The following is a 24,350-nucleotide window of genomic DNA, read 5'->3' as shown; positions in this document are numbered from 1 at the left end:
CATAAGGTTTACTTTAACTGCTCATCACGTATATGCACGATCTCTGATGCGACTACTTTTTCTGGTGGTTTTCAGAGGGGGGGGGGGGCTGGCTGGGGCAGAGGGGGATTATAATAAAAATAAAGGTAGAGAGCTCCAAAGATTTAACCTGCATGAACAGTGTAGCAGTCTTACGTGAAACTACGGTTTATAAATATACTTATTACGTATATGTTTCACTGTTATCCCCTATATTAGTGCCACAATGTTTTACTAAGAATACACGGTCCACTCACTCAGTTCATTCCCCTTCCCCCACCAGCAGTAGGTCCTTAGATAGTGTCATGACGGTCCCTTTTTGGAAATGACCAACCCACTCAAATTTCTTGAAAAAGCGCCTGGTACCGTATATCCGCACATCAAAGCATCGCTATGTAACATTTGGACGATACATTTTTTCTCGATGTTCCTTAACTGCTGCTTGGAATTCTACCCAGGCTACGGCCCTGATATTTATCTTTATTTTTATGATTTGTTGTTTCCGATGAAGTGAATGTGCCTAAATACCAAATAGTGCTTTTCAAATGTACTTATAATACCATATGTGTGCATGTTGTATATGTCTGGATAACTAGATAACCTTGTGTTCAAAGTTTAGATGTTTCCTTTTAGGTTTAAGTTTAAATCTGAATAATCATGATTAATGCCATAAGTTACATTAGGAGGTGAAATAGATAAGTCTTTTTAATTCAAGGCTAATCTTGTCAAATGTGACTTTAATTAAATATATTTATGAATGACACATCAATTCAGGCACCAAACAGAAGTAAACCTGAAGATTTGTAGAGTCCGACTCCTGGACCACTGGCGGGGATTCGCCCCTGAACCCCACCCAAAAAGGCTTTGCGCTAAGTCGACTCCTTCGGTTTATTCATGTTTCCTATTTATGCCCCCCCCCCCCACCCAAATCTCAATTCGGATTGATGCTCCTGATCAGAGCATTTTCTATTTTAGCTTAAAGTAGCTGGTTGTGTGTGTAGCTTTATCTCCTATGCCTATATACTGGTGAACTAATCTCTGTCTAATGTTAATTTGTAGAAATAACTGATTAGTGAAACAATATGTTCGCAAAACTCGAGTCTGTCACATCTCAAAACGAAGGAAGAAACTTTAAGCAGTATTATCCTAACCAGGGGCGTATCCAGGATTTTCTAACCCGGGGGGCGCCATCGGTTGGCGCGCAGCGTACAAGAAAATTCCTGGTTTTGATACCACCCAGATCACCGGAAATGGCACCTCTCGGGCTTGAAAATGACCAACCAGATGTATACTTTTTGCCTGAGAACCTTGCATTTCCCGATAGTGTTTTTTCCATCCATAACCTTTTTGAAGATTGTCACCAGTCACAAATCATGTTCGACCTCATCTCATGTCCTGTGGATCATTGCTTTTTATAGGTGATTCAACGTCGCGGCCCACAATATCCGTCAGGCTCACTTTTCAAGGTTCCAAGCCCATTATTTGTTCAGAATTTGAAAATTCACATTTCTCGTGAATAAACTCACTTCAAAACATACCCATAATGTTGCACAAACTTTCATCTACAGACAACCAATATAGAAAACCCCCTTCAACCCCTAACAGACCGGTCAAAATTGCACGAGTAGAGGGAAGTGTGATAAAGAATGTTGGTCAGAAATTTTCAAAAATTCAGACACAGTTAATTTATTGGTGTACAAATATTAAAACCCATGGGCGGCGATCCTGGGGGAAGGGGGGATATATCCCTCCGTGAAAATGGGTGGAGGGGATGTAATACACCATATTCCCCCCCCCCCACCAAATGCCAGGGATAAGAATATTTTCATGCCAACATTTATGCATCATCGTTATTGTCCGGCTCTCTTTTAGCTTCATTGCTCGCCTACCATAAACGCAGTGCGATCTTTTCAAATAAAGCGTCTTTATAAAGCAAGAATACAGTAGTTGACTGTAGGCTTCATTGGCCCTGTAACAACAAAATGTATTATTGCGCCCACGGTATTGATATAGTACATATATGCACCCTCTTAGTATTCATATCCATCGAGGTAAATGAATCTGGAGGATTCATGTCAATTGGGCGCGCCCTAATTCGCCATTTCTAATGTAAAAGAGAGCTTTGACATAATTGGACCTCCATGCCTTTTTCTCCATCTACATAAGACATTTCGTTGTTTACATGCATTAGCATCCCGCGGTACACTGCGCAACTTTCACGGACCGTACGGTACACGATGGCATGCGATGTAGGGTAAATAACCGATGCTTGTTCATATGATATTGACCATACCATGTTGAACGCGGGCAAGGCGCGCAAAAAATTTTGGTTATTTTTTTCGGGCAAGTCGGACAGTTTTGAGGCTGTTCATCCTGGAACGCCATTTTCATGCTCACTGATATGATGTGATATCTGCTGCGGTTGCTTTACAAATTCGAACAGGCGCGTAGCGAGGAATTTGCCAAGGGAGGGGCGAAGCCTGTAGGCAAATTATCTAAGCGTAGCGCCACCATAAGTTGGCGCGAAGCGTTCAAGAAAATTTTGGCCGAAAATGCCTCCCAGATCGCTGGAAACGACATTTCCTGGTCCTTGTAAGTTGCATCTAAGCACTTTCTATTTTGAAATTACTGGCGATATCATAAAAAAAATATGCTGAAGGGGGGGGGGGGCGGTCGCCCCCTTCCCGAAATGCGTCATGTTCCCCGACGACACGGTCGAGTTCGAGACCAGCCACAGTTGGTTTCATAGCACAATTCTACAATTGTTTAAGGCGTATATACACACACACGCGTTTTGATAGACCATATATAGATCATGAGTGAGAGAGGAAACATGGAAACGTCAAAAGTGGAGTTGTCGGTGTAAGGGGTAGGGTGAGGCAAACGCCCCTTCCGAAATCCTTGATCCGTCACTGGCTACCCTGTGTATATAATAGGGACCAGCGCTGTAATGATGTCACTGTTCCTCTTTCTCTTCCCGGTGTCTTGGCGTTTTTCTTCTACTCCCTCCTTTTCTCCTTTTTCTCTCTTTCTTCTTTTTCTTTTCCCTTCCTTCCTCTGCTCCTCCTCTTTTTTCCCCTCTTTTTTTCCTTTTTCTTCTCCTTTTTTTTCTCTCCTCCTTTTCTTACCCGGGGGGCGCGCGCCCCCAACGCCCCCCTCCCTGGATACGCGCCTGCTAACAATCCGGTGTTACCACCCGCCACTATATCGGTTAGTAGCGTTCGGGGGTGGGAGTGGGGATTTATGGGCATAAATGCATTTGTCTATGGAACGCGAAAAGGGCAAACTTATTTCGTTGCTAAGTTTAACGTAAGTTTAGACAACGACGTAAGTTTAGACAACGGAATTTTAGACATCAACGTGAGTTTGAGCAACAGCATGGTGAAACAGCAGCAACAACTTTAGTTTAGGCAACAACAAACTTAGATTAGACAACGAAATCAGTTTGCCCTTTTCGCGCTTACGTTGTTGCTATCGGCGCTGTTCAACAATTGCTTTACCACATGGGCTTCATATGATTACTGTACGCAGGGGGTTGGTTCTTGCTGCCTGGGTTTAGGTAAACAGTCCCGTGGACAATGCCGCCTTTGTTCTTCGCATATACGGGAAGTTTCTAGAGGAGCAAAGTGGGCGGGGTCAGCTCATGTATGTAGCATGGTGGAGAGCGTTTACCGGTTTGTAATTGGGTTGGGATACATGTCAATCTTACTGACTATTTCGTAATTGGTCAGCAAATTAACGAAGTGTATGTATATACAGCGCAAGTTGAATTTCGCGCGAATAGCCCATATTTTTATATCACGTGATTGGGCAATAACGTAAGTAGACAACGGAACCAACTTCAGACGGCAACGTAGGTTTAGACAACAGCGTAAGTTTATACAACAACGTAAGTTTAGACAACAACGTAAGTTTAGACAACAACATGATAAAACAGCAGCAACAACTTTAGTTTAGACAGCAACAAACTTAGTTTAGACAACGAAATATGGTTTCCCTTTTCGCGTTCCATATTTGTCCACCAGGAATGTTGAAATTAGACAAGAAGTTGGCGGATTTGATATGAGAGAATGGAGTATTACATTTATATAATTAAGTGCTTAGACACGATTGAGGTGTTGGTTATGATATGTAATATTTCATAACTTGGTCTGAACATGACACAGAGGTACACAATGTATAAATGAGCACCTTTATCTGCCTCGATTTATTTTAATTCCTCTCCTGACTCGCGAACAGCGAGGATATAGTCTCATGATGAAAATGAAGCTTGCATACGAAGACATGCCTAGATTAGTGAAACTATCTTTCACCTTTTCACACCTCTGCCCCCCCCCCCCCCTCCAACGTCTCTCATCTCTATTTTATACGCTCATTTCAAAGAAAGTGAATGACTTGTAGATTTGAGGCCTAAGTTAGCGCTGAGGAAGTATCGCACATGAAATGTGTAGCATTCGTTCATTTTGCTCTGTTCTGAGTTACTGTGTACCTGCAGTGTTAGAACACACTTAAGTCCATGCAAACATATATGCAATCGTCGTGTAATGTTTACTTGTAACGGCGATAAAAATCTGAATATATATCACGCTACTCACAATATGTATATAGCCTTCCGTCACTCGATATTTACATAACAAACAAACAGTTTACTATATCACTGATATAGTTATATGTTTATACTTTGATCCTGTATGCATATACGTATGCAAACACATAGACTACATATAATAACGAGGGGGTTCCCTAATTATAACAGGGTTCTCTCTCGAAGACCGATGTCTAATTACAGTACGGAGCTCAATATGCAACAGCTCCCTAATTATAGCAGGGAGATATCTCAGTAACAGCTCCCTAATTATAGCAGGTAGCTCTTCTCAGTAACAGCTTCCTAATTATAGCAGGGAGCTATTCTCAGTGACAGCTCCATAATTATAGCAGGGAGCTCTATATGTAACAGCTCCCTAATTATACCAGGGAGCTCTATATGTAACAGCTCCTCAATTATAGCAGGTAGCTCTTCCCAGGGGCAACTCCCTAATTATAGCAGGGAGCTCTTCTCAGTGACAGCTTCCTAATTATAGCAGGGAGCTATTCTCAGTGACAGCTCCCTAATTATAGCAGGGAGCTCTATATGTAACAGCTCCCTAATTATACCAGGGAGCTCTATATGTAACAGCTCCTCAATTATAGCAGGTAGCTCTTCCCAGGGACAACTCCCTTATTATAGCAGGGAGCTCTTCTCAGTGACAGCTTCCTAATTATAGCAGGGAGCTCTTCTCAGTGACAGCTCCATAATTATAGCAGGGAGCTCTATATGTAACAGCTCCCTGATTATGATTAATTAATTACAATTATGATATACATTCATTATATATTATGACAGATCAAGTTATACCAAAGAACTCAGTGACAGCTACCTTCTCTTCATTCCGTGACTGTTCCTTGCAAGGTATGAAGCAACACAGACAGTACATTGTATGGCCCGATAGTCATGTACTACAGCTCTCTGCAGGGTCATAGACAGCTACGCGTGCGCAGGATTTCAAAAGTGGAGGACATATTCAAACTTGCCCATTGATGGATTAAGTTAGGAACCTGAACCATTCCAAAAAGGACTAGATGTGAACCAAAGATTTCATAAATGAGAGGATGATGCCCCGTGGTCATTCAAGCCGACTATCACGTAGCGGGTCTAGGGTCCAACCACCCTCCCCACCCCCAATAAAAGTTCAGACGTCAATTGGTGCATTTTGAGGCGTATTTAGAATATAAATGTCATCCATATAAGTAGTTCTAAGCGCAAGGCTTTGCTAATACATATTTTTTAAGGTTGAAAAAGAGACTGATTACTGTAGCAGTGGTGTAATTATGCACCGGCTGAACGCCACAACAATTCCGTGAAGGACGATGGGCGGTCGACCACCCTTCCCCTTCCCCCTCCCCCTACCCCTCCCCCTTTGGCTTGCCATTGTTTGTAGAGAATATACCATACACAAGGGTTATCGTTAACTGTCGTTACTTAATATATAATAATAATAATGAACCGTACTTATATTGTTGAAAATTGTTTACGACAGATTTTCTTAGTTAGTATTGCTTGCCTATACAAGCTATATTATGTGGTCTGACCGAATGACGTCATATTTGCCTACTGTGTATGTAATGGGTCAAAATGCTGACTGGAAATTGAATAAAACAATCGTCCCAACCTTAAACTTAAATGACTTCTCACATCACTTTACAATAGCAAGCCTAAAAAGAGTCTATAGGTAGGGATTGCTAGGGTGTAATGGACCTTCCTTCAGAAGCAATCACTCGATTTATAAAGGGATTTAATTGGTTTTCTTGGTGGTGTCCGACATAAATGGTACTGCTATGGTTGAATCTTTTTTTCCTGATTAATAACCAATTTTACTCTGCAGAACAAGGTATTTACGTTTTCTTTTTCTTTTAAAGAATTCCTCAAGCGGCTGAGTGACCAATATATTAGTGAACTTTGTATGATGTATGGGCCAGCGACTGTATAATTCGGTTATGTCTATGACTTATACCCAACCATTCATAATTCATGTTCGCCTTTACATACAGAACATTTACGCGAAAGGTAATTTAAACCATAATTCACTGAATAAGATGTATTTATACCCTCTCATGTGTATGTATCTGGTTGATGATTATTCATGAGATGCTATATTGTTTACTGTTTAAAACTTAAAATCCTCTTTTTCTTTGTTTTTCATTCCCAGCCATTTTTTCGTTGTTCATTTATACTTGTATAATAATGCTTTATATATAATATAATACATTGCTAGACTCCAGCTGAACTTAAACGAGTGAGTTATTGTTGTTTTGTTTGTACATTGCATTTATACTTACACTATTAAACTAAGGATGTTGTAGTACTACTCCGTATCTAAAGTACTGGTTAGAATTGTAATCTAAACCACGCTACCTATTAGTTTGGTATCTCGGTACATGTTATCACGAAGCAATGTCTCAGAAAACAGTGTGTGTTAACTAACCCTCCTCTTCCTGGGGTCTGGAACGACTTGTCTGTTTGTTTGATGTTGTTAGTAGTTACATACGCTTTCTAGTCACTTCGCCCAACAACCATTTCGCCCAACTGCCATTTCGCCCAACCAGCCTGGTCATTTCGTCCAACCAGTCTGGTCATTTCGCCCAACCAGCATGGTCATTTCGCCCAACCATCATAGTCATTTCGCCCAACCAGCATGGTCATTTCGCCCAACCGTGTTGGTCATTTCGCCCAACCTTATTTTTACTAATATTCAGTCAGAATAACATTACTTTTTCTATTCCACTAGTTCAATTTGATTTATTTTGGGTTAGGTTAGGCCTACTTCGTAATAGGTAAATAAAAAAGTGAGGTCCGCTCGATATCGATCGGAGTCTGAGCAGTTATTTCGGGTATAATGGGAGGATTACACTACTTTAGGCGTTTACGCATACAATGGAAGTTATATTATTATACAAACACAGGGGAATCGGTCTTCATAAAAACCTATCAAACGTAACCCCTAAAACACTGATCCATCCTACTGACTACCAATTCCCGAACGTTTCCTTATTAAATTGAAGAAAAAAATATAGATAAAACCCGTCCGTAATATTGAATTACTATATTTAATCATTGTAACCACTTTATCAATGTAACCACATATGTAATCACATATGTAATCAATTTAACCACGACTTCAAGTTTCCTTAATACTCGGTTCGTATCCCGTAACGTTAACAATTCCCGAACGTTTACTATATCAAACCTATCAAACCTAACCCCTAAAACACTGATCCATCCTCAAGATTCCTTAATATTCGGTTCGTATCCTGTAACGTTAAAAATTCCCGAACGTTTCCTTACTAAAGTTATACAAAGTAAAGGACTTCAAGTTTCCTTAATATTCCAACGTTTACTATCAAACCTAACCCCTAACACACTGATCAATCCTCAAGTTTCCTTAATATTCGGTTCGTATCCTGTAACGTTAACAATTCCCGAACGTTTCCTTTTGAAATATCATATTTAATCAAGGTTGGGCGAAATGACCAGACTGGTTGGGCGAAATGACCAGGCTGGTTGGGCGAAATGACTAGGCTGGTTGGGCGAAATGACCAGGCTGGTTGGGCGAAATGACCAGGCTGGTTGGGCGAAATGGTAAGGTTGGGCGAAATGGCAGTTGGGCGAAATGGTTGTTGGGCGAAGTGTCCTGCTTCCTTACATACAATGCGCTAGTTGTACACAGTTTCCATAGTACAAAGTAAGCCTATATTTCACTCGATATACGATGAAAAACGTGACCCACTACATGGAACCACACATGGAGTCACATATATTGTGGAATTACTAGGGATGGGATGGTGATGGGGGCGTGATGGTTAAAGACGGTGTTTGTTCTATCTTTCCTTACATTCAGTGCATAGCCATGTACACGCAGTAGTTTAATATCATGGAATTGGATTGCGTTGAAGACGGAGTGTTCTTGTGACGTGAATTAGTATAATAACACAAAGGTGATATTCGTTGTACCGAATGACTGAATACCTGGAGTGTCAAAGGGAGGTGTATGAGTCGGAAGGGGAGGCCGGAGGGAAGAAGAGGGAGGGGGGGATCATCACCAGTGGCGGCGGAACCGGGGGGCTTGGGGGGGGGGGGGGCTCAGCCCCCCAATGAAAAAGTTGAGGGGGCAAATGCATGATAAGCCCCCCAATATTTACCATATTTTTCAATGCATACTTGTTACCCATTTGTTGACATTAAGAAATGCTTTCTGTTTTTTCTTATGACATTTATTTAAGTATTGCATTTAATTGCAAGTAGCAAGGGGGTAGGAACCGGGGGGCTGGGGGGCGCCATCCCCCTAGTGAAACATGTGGGGGGGCGGAAGTATCATTCCGCCCCCCCCCCCGCTTCGCAAGTCAGAAAACCCCTTTTTCATTCCAAATGAGAAAAAAATCTCATTTGGAGCACCAAATTGCATCTAAGGCCTGGTGAAAATACAAAATTAAGTTTACAAAATGGAGTGGGTGTTAAAGTGTGCTATATTGCACCAAATTGCATCTGAGGCTACCTGGAAATGCAAAAAATTCCAAAGGGGAGGGGGACACCCCCTCCCCTTAGACCCCTCCCCCAGGCCGGCCATCAGTCTTCAGCCCCCCACTCAAAAGTACCTTCCTACGCCACTGGCAAGTAGTAATTTACTACACTCAAAAACGTCTTTGCGAGTACACTACGAGTAATAGCTACTCTCTTAAAACACCATCGAATATGCAGATTACAATGTTTTTACAGATTTTTACGTGCAATCTGAGAAATTGCAGGCTTGAGACCCATATTTTAGGGCTAGGTATTCGCAGCATAAAACAATCGGGAAGTGCCGTTTCCGACCATCTGGGGTTTTGAAAAACCCCAAATTTTCTTGTACGCTCCGCGCCAACCAATGGTGGCGCTCCGCTTAGACAGTCTCCACACATTAGCCCCCCCCCCCCCCCAATAATTTTCCCGTTCCGCCGCGCCTGATCATCACATCTTCCTTAGTTCACTTGTTAGATGAAGACATTCTTCAGTGTCGAGGACACCAGGTTTTTTCGAGATAATCGTCAAAACTTCATGACAAACGTTACGATTTCTAGAAAGCATGGAAAGTTGCGATATCATTCTAAATTGTTCTATAAGAAAAATCAAATATCAGAAATAAAACCACAAAATGTCAATATGTAAAGTCGTTTTTGTTTTCGAAAATAATAGTCAATAGTCGAGGTATAAGCAGGGTTAATTCGACCAAGAATGTTATAAAAAAATTCTGGGATCAATGTTCCTTCTGAGCAACCCTCATATATTATATTGCGTACTTGGTAATAACAGTCGGAGCGGATGTTAACACCTGGTACAGATAAAACCAACAGAAAAAAGGAAACCTAGGCAATAATGTTTCATACTATAATGTTTATCTCTATTCCAGTTTCGATAATTTCAAGGGGTGGCAGACAAATATTTGAGGGCCTATTGCCGTATAGACCCTTCTGCTCCTCCCCTGCCCTCCATTATGATACAAGATTAGTCTCTGTACAGAGTAAGTAAATCTTTGATTTTGTATTAACATTATATTTGCGTATTAAGAGAGTAAAAGTACACCGGTTTTACACTGAAGTTCAGTTACTGCCCAGTGTATATGACTGGGGGTGGCAGACAAATACTTGAGGGCCTGTCCCCCTCCCCTAGCTACCCCTCTACTCCTGCCCTCCATAACGGTACAATATTACTTCAGTTGCTGCCCAGTGTATATGACTACTCTTGTAGAAAAGAGTAGCCTCCATAGCATTGTAACAAGAGCTCACTGAAACACGTCATTCACAGGACCCGAAGCACTTGATAAAGATGCCTCGTTGGGCATCGGTTGTTGATTATCATTAGGCTTACGTCTAGAATGACTATATAAGCTGCTGTTATACGCTTGACATGAGCGAAAGACTTGTGACTTGACAAACATTGGCTTGATGAAAACACTGTGATAAACTCAGCTCAAGGTTCAGCTAACAGTAAAATTAAATCAATAACGTGTCATCCATAGTAACGAGATTATAAATTATTAAAGCAATAGATGTTTACAGTCGTATTAACTAGTGATTTCCATAAAAGAAAACGAAACGCATTTCACTTGTTACATATCAGAACGTGAGAAAAGGGGACTTTTCAAATAACACCGCTTTCCATTCTTTAAATGCTGTTTGTTTTTACTTCTTAATATGAATATATTTATTTTCGTATCTATCTTTCGTTTTCATAACTAACTATATTAATACTAACATATGTTCACATCTAACCTACCTTTCGTATTCAGGAACATGCTTGCCTATTGTTATCGCTATTTACTTATCCTGTACCACAAACTAAATATATAACGTAATTTACTACCGTTGTACGACAGTCACTGTTTACACAACAAACAAATATAATGATCGTGTACAAATAAGTTGGCCTGACGTTTCGATCTTAGCAGGATCGTAATGATCACTTGTCATTTAGCCTCTGAAGTAGATCCTGCTAGGATCAAAACGTCAGGCCAACTTACTTTTACACATTCTCTTACACAGGCTCTCTAGTGGATAAGCAGTTTGGTGACAGTTTATTTTAATTTAAATATAAAGATCATAAGAAGTTTGCCCCGTGGTATCGTATAATTGTTTCATATTTAGTTGATATTATCATTATTACGATATATGGCTATATCTTTTCAAATTGAGGATAAGATGCTTCACTTCCATTACGTTTTAAATTATCATGTTTTTAAAAGATGGATAACGAAGATGCAATTTTTTTCTCACTGTGAAAAGAGGGAAAAATTCTATATGAGTCCCGATGAACTTTATAGAGCAGCTTTGAAGGGCAATCAAGATAAAAATTTATTGTCCCTAATAAATTGGCCTTTTCTAAAACAGATAACAAAATAATATTCCGGAGCTAACAGCATCCATTAGTTTTATTTTGTTCATCTTAACGGCAAATGATACTAACTTGATACATCCCAGCAGCATAGGTCACATACACGGATGTCGTGTATTGAAGGTAAATGTTACATCCAGTCTGCATTATGTAATAAAATCTACAAATAACTAGAACAACTGTATACAAATACGTGTCATTGTGGTGCGCGATGAAGGTGAAATTTAGTTTGTTGTAATTGGTATTCAATGGATGGGTCTTTGTAACCGTATTGTATTTAAGAAAGACTCACGTATTTTCCGGACGTGACAGAGAATACCCAGTCCTGGACACTGATTGGTCAACTTGAACAACATGTTAACGTCACTGTATCTTCGTCATAGAAATTGAACAAGGAAGAAAGCTGACACAGTTTATCGCCGTTTGTTTAAGCAGTAAAGCCTTGAAAAATAGAGGGCGCTTTGTAGTGTACGGCAAAAGGCCAGATCATTTGTTAGTCTTTACATATACATATTGTGCATTCGACTTCAGTGAAACTGAATTTGATTTTACCCGCTTTTTCTAAAAGAGAAGGCGTACTTTGCGCAACAGAGACATGTTATGGTGACCATAGTGGTAAGTATTATACTCCTGGCTTTTTCTCGCATCTATAATGACTCGAGTAAGTGGAGTGTTTGTGCAACTTTTAATGTCTGGAAAGTGTCATTTCTGGTATCTGTGAGGCATATGGCAAACATCTGTCTTGTTTTTATTATTTTAGTGCTCCACTCAAATAGTGACATAGCCTAGTTGTCCCTAACAAAATGCCGTGTAAAGGCAACCCTCCACCCCTCTTCCCCATCCCCTTCCCACACACCTTGTTTTGTGTAATATTTCCATATTAGTCTGTGCATGCAGTTATTAGTTTAATGTTAACGTTGCAAAGTCGGTAGTAGCCTAGTTTTCTATTATTGAATTGTTAGTGGTAAGCCCACGACATCATAACCATCATCCCATGTTATTCTGTCATGTGGATCTGTCATTAGGGATACAGTTTTAAGTAAAATGAGGTGTTAACATTTTTAAAATTAGGCTTTAGTTATATCGCATCCGAAAGCCGCCGTGGCCGGTCTAGGGCTTAGGCTAACTATATCCAGGGTCCAGTGAATAACAACATCAGCTGAGCAGACGACACTAGTAAAGAAATTAGATTCCTATGTAATTGCTTCTATTATCGATACCTAAGAATAACTTGTAAAACTTACAGTCCACTGCCACATGTTTGGCACCCAAATGCGGCACACGATATCACCATTTCGAGTGATTTATGTCAACTTTATCACTTCAGTTATGTCAAAGACGTAGTGCTTGTATTACGCGCCAGTACTTTCTTGTCGTATAAGCAAAGCGCCACCAGTTGGATGGGTGGCTTCATTATATGTCGCATGACGCCATTCCCCTACTTCAATTTCTATGATCCTCGCCTAGTTAGCGAAAGTTAACGAACATACGGTGATTTACACCGAAGGCCTAATGCACAATTACTCTAACGAATACAATGTAGGTCCAGTCTCTCATTGCACTATTACACACTCCGGGCGATTAAAAATTGCTTGTTCGGTTTCCTGGCCCTGGTTCATGATCCAAAACACGTAATATACGTACAGAGCAGCTAGCTCTGGCAACTAACTTTGACTGTGTAGTATATAATGCCATACCATTACGGGCTAGCTGTTCGTGCCCGAGATCACCAAATAACACCGAGTTGTTGTGCATAATACGATTAACATTTGTTGCGTGCAATTTTTTTTTGATTAACTCAAATGCGTTCAAATGTTACCTGTCTTGTTCAATTCGAGAAAAACGAACCAATGTAGAGAATTTTACGTATTGTTTTGAAGAAGTATTCTACTCAATGGGTTCATTTTTGTTTACGTGTGCCAGTGCAGAATTAACTGTTTGCCGAAACAATTCTTTGCAAATCTGGGTCTGGATTTTTTCCTGCGTAGCCAAGATGTGAATTTGAGATTGCTATGAAGAGTGTATGTTCAGCTGGCATTCACCAGCCAGACATGCGGATGGTGGAGCGGGCTCGTATTCCCAATATTGTAGCGCGCGTGCGCACTACAATAGCTAGACCGGTTGTAAATTCTGAATGTAATATCACCTTCTCCTCCCCTGTCTAGGTAGACATTTCTAGGGTGTAATGGCCCTTCTTTCAAAAGCCATCATTCGATTTCTAAATGGATTTTATTGTTTTGTTGGTCTTCTACATATCTCATACTGTCATGGTTAATTTGTTCATGGTTAATAACAAAGTTAACATGACTCTGTAGATCAAGGTATTAAAGTTTCCTTTTTTTGTTTAAATGCTTCGTCTTAAACTTTGTTCCTAATATAAAAGATCGAGTCTATTTTCAATACTTATTTATACTTCATAGTCATAATAATATAGTAAAGTCTGTATGCTATTGTATGCATTTAGTCCCATGTGTTTACGTACATTCACATTGTATGTTAGATATAATGGTAATGTTAAGTCTCATTCTTCGTACATTTCAAATTGCATTTATCTTATAAAAGGGAAGAGATTTGTTAACAGGGGTCTTTGTGCAGCCCCACTCAACTTCCAATACCACTCTGCCTATATATAGATAATACCTCTGTAGTGATTACAATAGTATACTGGACATTCTTTCAGCTATTTCTAACAATCTGTTGTTACATCTTTCACCATCCTCCACCTTTACAGGAAAAAATCAATTTAACCTATAATGTCACAATTAACCACAACAATACACCAAGAATGTTGAAGCCACACAAGCACTTTGAGGATCTGCAATAAAAACATTACATAATTATAATTAAGAGCTGATAAACGATTGAGGAATATGCACAAATGAGTGATATTCCAAGATTTGGTCTTCTGCAAATGCAACCTGTATGTGTAATATGTGCATTTTTTTTTGCACCTGCAGTGGTAAAGAACATTTGAGTCAATACAAAGCTATATGTTATGTTCGTGGGAGAGGGGAATGGGTTAAATTATTTTCATATTTCCCTTGTAACGCCGATACAAATGAGAATATCGATTTAAAACTCAAACATCACATTAATAACCGCGCACTAAAAGTCACTTATGTTACACAGTTCATAGTATTTAGCCTTCCAGAAACCATCACTCGATATTTACATAACAAACAGTTTATCATATCACTGATCAGCTGATATTGTTATCTATTGATACTTTGATCCAGTACAATGCTATATTAGCGTATTCTATACTTCTACGCAAAAATACGAAACATTGATAATGAGGGGGGGGGGGAGGGGCTTAGTGCAACACCTCTCTCCGTGACAGCTCCCTAATTATACCAGGGTGCACCCATTCTGACAGCTCCCTAATTATACAGGGGAATCATTTTTTTGTGACAGCTAATATTAATATCAGGGAGCTCTGTTTGTGACAGCTCCCTGATAATACCAGGGACTTATCTCTGTAACAGCTCCTTTATTATACCAGGGAGCCCACTTTTAGACAGCTCATATTAATTCTAGGGAGCTCTTTTGTTACAGCTCCCTAAAAATACTAGGGATTACTCTATGCACCAGCTGCCTAATTATACCCTGGACCTCTCTGTGACAGCTCCCTAATTTTAACAGTATACTTTTTGACAGCTCATATTAATTCTAGGGAGCTCTGTTTGTGACAGCTCTCAAATAATACCAGGGAACTCTTTCTGTAACAGCTGCCTAATTATACCAAGGGCCTTTCTGAGACAGCTCCCTAATTTTACCAGGCAACCGTCTTTGTGACAGCTCCTATTAATATTAGGGAGCTATGTTTGTGACCGCTCCCTAACAACACCAGGGAGCTCTCTCTCTGTAAAAGCTGCCTAATTATAGCAGGGAGCTCTCTCGAAGACAAAACAGACCCTGTAAATTAATAGTGACATTTTGAAAATAAGACTTTATGGACATACAACAGTGCCTTTATATTGTAAATTAACATTCACCGTTGGTTGTATATAGAATAACAGAACTTTGAATGCATTATAAACTGCATGACGCCAATAATAATTTGTCTTTAATAGTGGGTATTATAACACCTTTGCATGAATGCACGATTACAAGTTATCACCGTTCTGTATACAAACAAACATCGGACACTGTTCAATTTGCATATTAATAAAAACGTACTATCCAAATTATGCGGGTTATATTCTCGTTTGGTGATTTCTGTGTTGAATTATGCGCATCATGTTTCTAATTAATTTAAAAGTTGGTAGAGTTACTTCATTTGATATCAAAGCATGTGTTTACTGGTTAAAAACTGTTGTTGTTTGGGCTAAAATTAACGTCACAGTGTTCACTTTTTTCCCAAATACACAAAGTCGGTATATGTAGTTGACTTAGCTCTGAAGCATTTACTAAAACTAAAATTAAACGTATAATAATTAGGTGTTCCCTTTCGAGGGGAATGGTGATACACACCCGACGGAGATCGCACAGTCACAGTCTCTATGCAAGGTGACTATGGTTGAGAGCGGATCAGTCGTTCGGTAGTTTGGTTTTCGAGCCCAGGTTCTTTTCTTGGTGTATTTACTTAGAAAAGTACACACACTGTTCGCGTGTCGGTTTTAATTTACACTAAATGGGTTGGCCACTGAAGAATTAATTGCAATAGAAGTAAAAAAATCGACAAACTTTGATAACAGTTGGAATCGTTAACAGGAGAGAAGTTATTCCTTTACAGAATTAACTCTTACTTGTTGATTCACTGTTATAATGTATTCGTTTAAGAACGGTGCACCGTTTTTCACGAACTTCTGTTATATTGCGCGTTAGCGCATACGTCCTGGCTGCCGGTATTCTACTGCATGAATACGCTTTTGTAACAGTGTGTTAATAACATCAACCTCTCGCTGTCAGTGACATCTCCCTGCACCAGGCAACTCTATCGGTGATACCTCCTTAGGGCCATTCTCAGTCACGTGTGTGACGGAAAAATGGGGAGATTTGCACTTTACCACTAAGTAACTACTTTTAGGTAAAGAAAGTTAGGTTGATTGTAGTACTTAAGTATGCACTAGGGGACTCTTTCACAAACCATATAGCTTAGCCAAATTCAGAACATTCATGTGCTGGCAGAGGTCATATAAAGGTCGGTCACGTGTGTGACGTGAAATGAAACTGGCTTTTTTGCACAAAAAAACATTGGCAAATTCCTCAGTTTCTAACAGGGCTGGATAACCCTAATTTATCATGTTTCTACCTTAATGTGTTTCCATTCTAACAAGACATTTCACCTAAATATTTCACTTCTTAAAATTAGCATAATACTACATAAGCTAAAAAAATCCGGTCACGTGTGTGACATTGTTGGGTCACGTGTGTGACATTCTGAATTTTCAGTCCATAATATGCAATTTTTGCAGTGCAAATGTGACTCTAGTAATGACCAAAGAACAGCACTGATGTTGATATTCCATAGGAATTACTTTAAAACAGTTTTACTGCCATTACTTGGAGGGTCACGTGTGTGACATTTTTTGGTCACGTGTGTGACATTCTGCATTTCAATGGATAAATGTCACACACGTGACCATCGGTCACGTGTGTGACGACTAATAAGAGGCTATTAATTACTCGTAGGAATAATTATTTGACTGGATATTTTGCAGAACTAACAGTCTGTACCAAGAACGGTTGCATATCAAGTGTGGACATCATAAGGCACGTCAGTTACTTTTTACGAAAACTTTTGTGTTATTTTGGTCACGTGTGTGACATCAAAATTATGCTAATTAGCACCCATTATTAACGAAGAATTTAAGATCAGGAACCTCTGCTTTAGGAATGAAATAAATGAACCCATGTATAACTGCCTCCATGTGACAGTTGATAACTGAAATATTATTTCTAGATACTCATGTAGAAAAAACAAATATACAGTTATAAACTATAAATTTTGGCTACAACTTACAATAATGCAAATTTATGCAAATTAGTATGTTATGGTTGTAATTTTAATGAAAAAAATATGAAATAGAAAACTTGAGGAATCCCTCTAAAACAAAAAGGATAGCATTTGGTCCTGCTGAACACTTTAATTTTTTCATGCCAGTTTCATTTTCCAGAGAATGGCCCCTTACATGACTGGAGGCTTCACTGAAACTACATTAGTATGGTTCCATCAGTGGCGCATATATGTTCCGAAGAGTGGGGGGGGGGATGATATTAGTAGACTATCTATTCTAAGCGGAGCGCCACCATCAGTTGGCGCGGAGCGTACAAGAAAATTTTAGGCTTTACAAACTCCCCAGATGGCCGGAAACGGCCCCCCGGAGTGTTTTAGGCTGCATGAGTTCAACTTTGAAATATAAATTTCATGTATGCAATTCCTCAATTACTGAGAAAATATTCAATCTATGAAAAAAAGTAATAATGTCAGATGAGTTGAGATGGTACAATAATCATAATGAATTGTGCATCCTCTTTCATTTATTCTGTCTGCCATGCTCCCGTATTCACCTTCTGTATCCCTATAACCTTTGTCCATCACTCCATCCATAGTCCATACATGTTCATTACTCAAGTGCCTCACCGTCCATAGTCGGTGTTGTGGTCAATATAGACGGTTCTCTGTAACAATCCCTTCCTGGCGGCTAATGGCCATCAGTGATCGTCGGCTTGCATTCTTACATATACACTACAAACAGCAAAATGTAAGTTCTGATAATCGTCCGATATAGAACGCACCTGGGCGTCAAAGCCTTATTACAATAAAGAACAAGTTAAGTGGTTAAGTGGAATACTTTTTGACATATAATGCCCTTTTTAGAAACACCTAATTTTTGAGCGCCTGAAGTGTATAGTGTTCAAATCATGAACGCTATACAGTACTGTTCAAATGCTTTACGCTACAGCGCTCAAATTGTGAACGCTAGCGTTCACATTTTAAACGCAACAGATATATGTAAGTGTTTAAAGAGGCATTTAGACGTCAACACGATGCAAGCTCTTCAAGTAGGCTAGGCATATCCCTTCATTCTCAACATGTTCTGACGCCCCGACTCGTTATATCATAGGCCTATATTTGTTATATTTTGTTGTTGTTTGTTTTCAGTGTATGAAACCCTGGAGTGAGAACAGCTTGCAAAAATACTGAGGTTGAAACCTCAGTATTTTGACCTAACCTAATTTTAACTTAACTTTAATTTTTTTTTTTTTTTTTATATCTGACTGGAAATTGGGGGGGGGGGTGATTGTGTAGACCATACCCCCTTGACCAAAAAGTGGGGGATATATCCCCCCATCCCCCCGGGATGCGAATTTTGTTTTTCCCAAACAGGTTTGCAATTGCGTCTAAATAGGCGCTCATGATTGGTCGGAAAAGTTACGTCATCACAATAGAAACCTTTACTTCCAGGAAACCAAAGTGTCTGCATCCATTCGTTGGAACGAAGATATACCCATTCAAAATTACCCGAAGCTTTTCGTTGTAGATGTGTTTGGAATTGGTTTAGACATATTGAGCACACTAGTATGGTATGATCATCTACTTTGATCGAAGTTTTCTATGAAGGCATTAATCGATAACATCGCACAGTGAAATGTTCGTACAGGGTACATCACACATGCGCTGGTGGCCTATATGTACAGTGTAGTGACTGAAAAATATCATACTGTAGCATGAAGGGCTCATAATTGACGCAATTAAGGATTTGATCAAAGATGTATATCAAGGAAATATCCAAATCACTCAACTCTATGTGTTTTTCATATGTGTAGTTCAGGGGCGTATCCAGGATTTTCCAATAGGGGGGGGCGTCAGGCATGAATGATCGCTGTCCTGGGGGGTGGGTCTAAGGGGAGGGGGTGGACAATTTTTGCTTTCGAAGAAGGGCTGAAATGCAAAATGGTGCCATATGCATGGGCGGCGATCCGTACTTCCGAGTGGGGGGGGGGGGGATATGACCTTGTTGACTATCTAAGCGTAGCGCCACCATGAGTTGGCGCGAAGCGTACAAGAAAATTTTGGGATAAACAAACCCTCTAGATGGCCGGAAACGGCACTTCCCGAGGTTTCCAAGCGGCATATACCCAACTTTAAAATAGGGATGTCATGTCCGAAATATCTCATGATCACGATCCAAAATACCTTTTTTTTAATTTCGGGTGTTATTTTGGGAAAATTGCCCCTGTCAATCTTGTTTCAGGCGCAACGTTAGAATGTTCGAGAGCTCTTATATTATTCGATGAAGAAAATGGCCTCATGCAGGCTATTATAGGCCTATATACATGCAATACACAATTACACATAGTTACATTCCTAGGTACCGATTGCTAGGGCATCCAGGTGAAACGTGTATTAAGCATTACCCTGGTAACATGAGATTCTCAGCTGTTCGAGGGAACATGTACGTGTGTAGGCCTACTATAGGGCCTATATGAATACTATGAGGGTGCATATATGTACTATATCAATACCGTGTGCGCAATAATACATTTTGTTGTTATAGGGCCAATGAAGCCTACAGTCAACTATTCTTGCTTTATAAAGACGCTTTATTTGAAAAGATCGCACTGCGTTTATGGGTAGGCGAGAAATGAAGCTAAAAAAGAGCCGTACATTAACGATGATGCATAAATGTAGGCATGAAAATATTCTTATCCCTGGCATTTGGTGGGGGGATATATCCCCCCTTCCCCCCAGGATCGCCGCCCATGGCCATATGTGATCCATTTTTCGACCTTAATAATAAGCAACATTTCCAGTAAATATGGACACAAAATGCACAATTTAGTATGGCTGGCATGTCACTTAGTGCTTATAGTGATAATACAAACACAATTACCATCTATGTTTCTAAAACTATTATGCCGCCGAACTTCGCCAGAACCTTTTTCTGGCAAACAAAAAATAAAGCATACGGGAGGGGGGGGGGGGGTTGAGCGATCACCGACATCTCACTTAAAGGTCGTTATCAATTTTTTTATTGTTTTGGCTTTTTTTTTTTGGTGATGGCCAATAGGAGGGCGCCCGCCTGTTGCGCCCCCTGGATACGCCCCTGGTAGTTCCTCAGAAATGTTATGATCTCAAAATATTAAGGTTCTGTGCTTATGCACAGTACAATGGAGCAGAATTTGACCACAAAATGTCTGCCGTGTCAAGTTCTATCATACCCCTAATATTGACACATTCGTCGATTAGCTAACTGTAGTCCAGGCCTTAGTATACATCCATTGACTTTAGATGCTGTTTGCTATGCTCTGAGCCTCTAAGCGCAGATAAGTCAGGTCCCAGAGAGTAGTCTTATCATGTTGAGGTAATGTTGGTTATTTTTAGGATGTAAGATTTCCAAATGCCCCAAAAACGTGCAAAACTTGGGGTGGGGGGAGGGTGTTAAAAGCTTAAAAAATACCACAATTTGGTCAGCAAATAGCTGAAATGGATTCAAACTCATGAAAAATGTAATTCTGCTTGACTGCAAAAAGTTTAGGTGGCCTGCTGTATCGTTGCTAGTAATAATTGAAGGTGCGTCAATTACGGGGGTGCGTCAATTATGAAGCCTTGACTACACTAAACTGTTTGCGTATATTCATTCAAGACTCGTGATGTTGATTTTAGTGTAGGCCTACCCATTCCACGAAATAAATTCCGATTGCAGTAGAACGGCTCACAAATCTTGAATAACGTAAACACGAACCCAATAGAATGTAGCATATGTATCATAAGTAAGGTCAACGTGTGATTCAAGCATTAAAAGTAAAGTTAGGGAACTTAGGGCGTTTGATGGACCGTTACAAGACTTAATTAAGTGTCAGTGTGTAATTCAGTGCATGTCTTCGAACTTCGAAGCGATGCCCATTATTTATGCTGATGTCACGGGCAATCTGATTGGCGGAAAACTCCGTAATTGCAAACCTGTTTGGGAAAAAAAAATCGCCCCCGGGATGTGCGCCCCATGTTTCGATGTTTTCGATAACCATACGTTACAACCCCTGCAAGGGTTGTCACTACATTAGTATGGTTCGATGACAATGCACTCCAACATATATGGCTTGTTGTTCCAGGTTTAATTCAATCATTTGAAGCATTTAACTTTTATTTAAAGTATTGGAAGACTTGCTACTTATTCGTAACGGAAGAATCTGAAATTCCAAAAATTAACACTCCATGTGTTTATGTTGAAGTATACGTTCAATATTATCAATACATCATCAGTATAATAAGAGTTTTAGCGCAATTTGGCAAATGCAGAGATTATTCTGATTGGTTTAAATATACTATGACATCATTGCAATTATCCTCAATACACCACTGTATATTCAGCTCTAGGAAAACTATCCATCTTCTTTAAACCTAAATTTTTATGATTTAAAGTGGCTTAAATAATAAGTGTTCAATGACAGTCAATGGAAAACAAAACTACTATGAAAAAGTAAACGGTTCCTAATTTAGGTGTAGGTAAAAAAATGTAAAAGGCTGTTTATTTATTAGCTAACTTACATTATTTTTAGATGCAATCTCCAGCAACTGTGTCGTCGATCTTTGAAGAAGAGCGCTGTCGTATTCCTGTATCCTAACGTCACGCGAGCAGAGCTCTTTCACCGAATCCATAATGTCGTTGACGTCACCAGTTTGTTCCAGGATACAGAGGATGGCAAAATTATCCCCGCCTGGTAATCCCTTCAAATGGTTGATGAGTTTCTTTCCAGCATTGGGATCCAGACCACAGGCGAATCTAAACAGGTACTGAAGATCAAATGGATCTAAGAACCTGAGAATATCGGAGAGATTGTGTGCGTTCTTTAGAAGAGTGACAAGGTGGTGGGCTGCATACCATTCACAGAATAGTTTATGATAAAAACGGACCATAGTTGTAATAGAATCATCGCTCACTTCATCTTCTTCGACCAAAATGCCAATTGAAATATACTGGTTATAAGATTCTGGCCCGACTCTTTGACAAAATCCAGTCTTAATCCATGACAATTGTTGGTTTTTCTTGTTTAATCCTTCGAAAGCTATTTTGTCCAGCTCATGATGTTCCTTTTCATGAAGATATAACTTTTTGCTTCTATTGTCTTTAAATTTCTGTTTCAGATGGTCGTAAAAACATCTAATCATGTATTTGAAGAACTGTGTGACAGACTTGAACTTCATGAAGTCTCTCTGATCATGAGCCATGTGGGCAAACATCACGAATATGAGAGGCACCTGGCAAAGATCAGCAAGGATGGAGTTTTCATAGAGCCATCGTTTTATTTCTTCCACTGCCTCATCGTTGTTACCTACTACGGCCTTGCGAATGTACTCGTCCCTAGCTTTATCATCGAACCCTGTTAGTTTGGCCCCCTTAGTTTCTTTTCTAAGACATTCTGGAAGATATCTTGTCGTTAAGCTGACATCAAAGTCTGCAAACAGTTCCATCTTGATAATCCTGTGTACATCGTCATTATCATTGCTGTCCCTGCCAGGATACTCGTCATATCCATCCAAAATAATGTGGACGGACGAGCAACTGTGAATGATCTTTTCAATATCATGTTTGCTAACACGGGGTTCATGGAAGAGAAGAAATGACTTAATCGCCCTGTAGAGAGACTTTACACTTCCAAGTTGTCTTAACCGAAGAAGAATTAGTATCTCTACATTGTTCATTGGGGAATCCGATACGCCATTGCACCAATCGTAGGCCAGCTGAAGGGTTAACGTCGACTTACCATACCCGGGCTCTCCTTGTATAATGCGTCTTTTGGATTTAAACCGAAAGTCAGTATAAATACTTTTGTAAGATTCCAAACGCTCCCATGATCCTCCGGTGCCTCGCGTCAGCTCTGGTGCCAGACAAACTTCAACGCCCCCTTCTACAAAGACCTTGTCAACACAATACAGTCTATCTTTTATATATGGCAGGGGTTGAATCGCATCATATTGGCTTTTATATGTCCTTTTGAGACCTTCTATCAGAAACTGTTTCTTCTCTAAACAAAAAAACAGAAAAATTATTGTAAATGTTACCACGTATGACTACATGTGACGAACAATAAATTAGTGACACACATGGGAACACCTAAATCTTAATTGTTTATACGTTATTGATATTACAATTTTGTTACTATTCTCTGTGTTATTAAGACGACAGAGTGGAAGGATGTTACATTTTTTAACAAAAGGAAATAAAGGTACGCAAATGGAAGTCAGAGTTCAAGGCAACTACCTTGAAGATCAGGATTCAGCTCCATTATCACGTAATTTACTTCAGACAGTCTACGAAGCGTAAAGGAGTCGTGTGAGTACAGCCCCTGCCCATCGTTTCCGAGAATCTGTTTTAAACATATGAGCAAAATAGGGAATCTAAATAATTACATCGTTCAGTTAACCGTCAAGATATATACTGCATTGTTTTAATGTTGCATATGGTTTGGTTCAATATGTTGTTAATTAAAATGTGTTGGGAAAGAATATTTTATTCCTAGGAGGTGCAATGATTAGTACATGACAAAGAGACATCAAGACAATTTTCAGACCAACACGCCTATGATGCCTTACTCTATACTACGTGTTACAATCATTAAAATTACTTAAGAGCAAATAATTTAATATTCCAAACAGTTATATCCATCAACCGGAATATCTCTCACAAGATAGTTAAAGAAGGTAACAAGGGTTAATGTTATGTCGAATTACCATCTTGTTGAACCTAAAGAGAAAAGTAAATCAACTGAAACTGACTTACGATTTGCCTTTCATGTCTTCATCTAATCATTGATCGTGTTGTTACGAGTCCGTATGCAGGTTTCTCCACCTGTCAATTGAATAGGAAAATTCTTGTAAATAGCCTTGCCTGTGTTAAGCAATGAACTTCAACCACATAATAAA

The 24,350-nt window shown here is 39.6% G+C and overlaps 3 protein-coding genes across 21 annotated transcripts in view; 1 reads left to right on the top strand and 2 right to left on the bottom strand.

The window, feature by feature from the left end:
• LOC139970087 (uncharacterized) overlaps positions 1-24,350 on the top strand; it is an 853,056-nt gene that overhangs the window by 129,331 nt on the left and 699,375 nt on the right. The window lies entirely within an intron of this gene.
• The window catches only part of LOC139970036 (NLR family CARD domain-containing protein 4-like), a 554,750-nt gene that overhangs the window by 503,126 nt on the left and 27,274 nt on the right, over positions 1-24,350 (bottom strand). The gene's annotated exons all lie outside the window — the stretch shown is intronic.
• LOC139970033 (uncharacterized) overlaps positions 1-24,350 on the bottom strand; it is a 233,898-nt gene that overhangs the window by 188,947 nt on the left and 20,601 nt on the right. For all 4 annotated transcript variants that reach the window (XM_071975603.1, XM_071975604.1, XM_071975601.1 and 1 more), the window contains exons 2-4: positions 24,208-24,276; positions 23,689-23,794; positions 21,975-23,452 (exon numbers count right to left, since the gene is read on the bottom strand). In XM_071975603.1, the coding sequence (XP_071831704.1) occupies positions 21,975-23,452; positions 23,689-23,713 (1,503 nt within the window). In that variant the 5' untranslated portion in view covers positions 23,714-23,794; positions 24,208-24,276. The remainder of the gene's footprint in view (positions 1-21,974; positions 23,453-23,688; positions 23,795-24,207; positions 24,277-24,350) is intronic.

This window comes from Apostichopus japonicus, chromosome 7 (genome assembly GCF_037975245.1).
Source record: "Apostichopus japonicus isolate 1M-3 chromosome 7, ASM3797524v1, whole genome shotgun sequence".
Classification (NCBI taxonomy): Eukaryota; Metazoa; Echinodermata; class Holothuroidea; order Aspidochirotida; family Stichopodidae; genus Apostichopus; species Apostichopus japonicus.
This window is presented reverse-complemented; position numbering and strand designations above follow the sequence as displayed.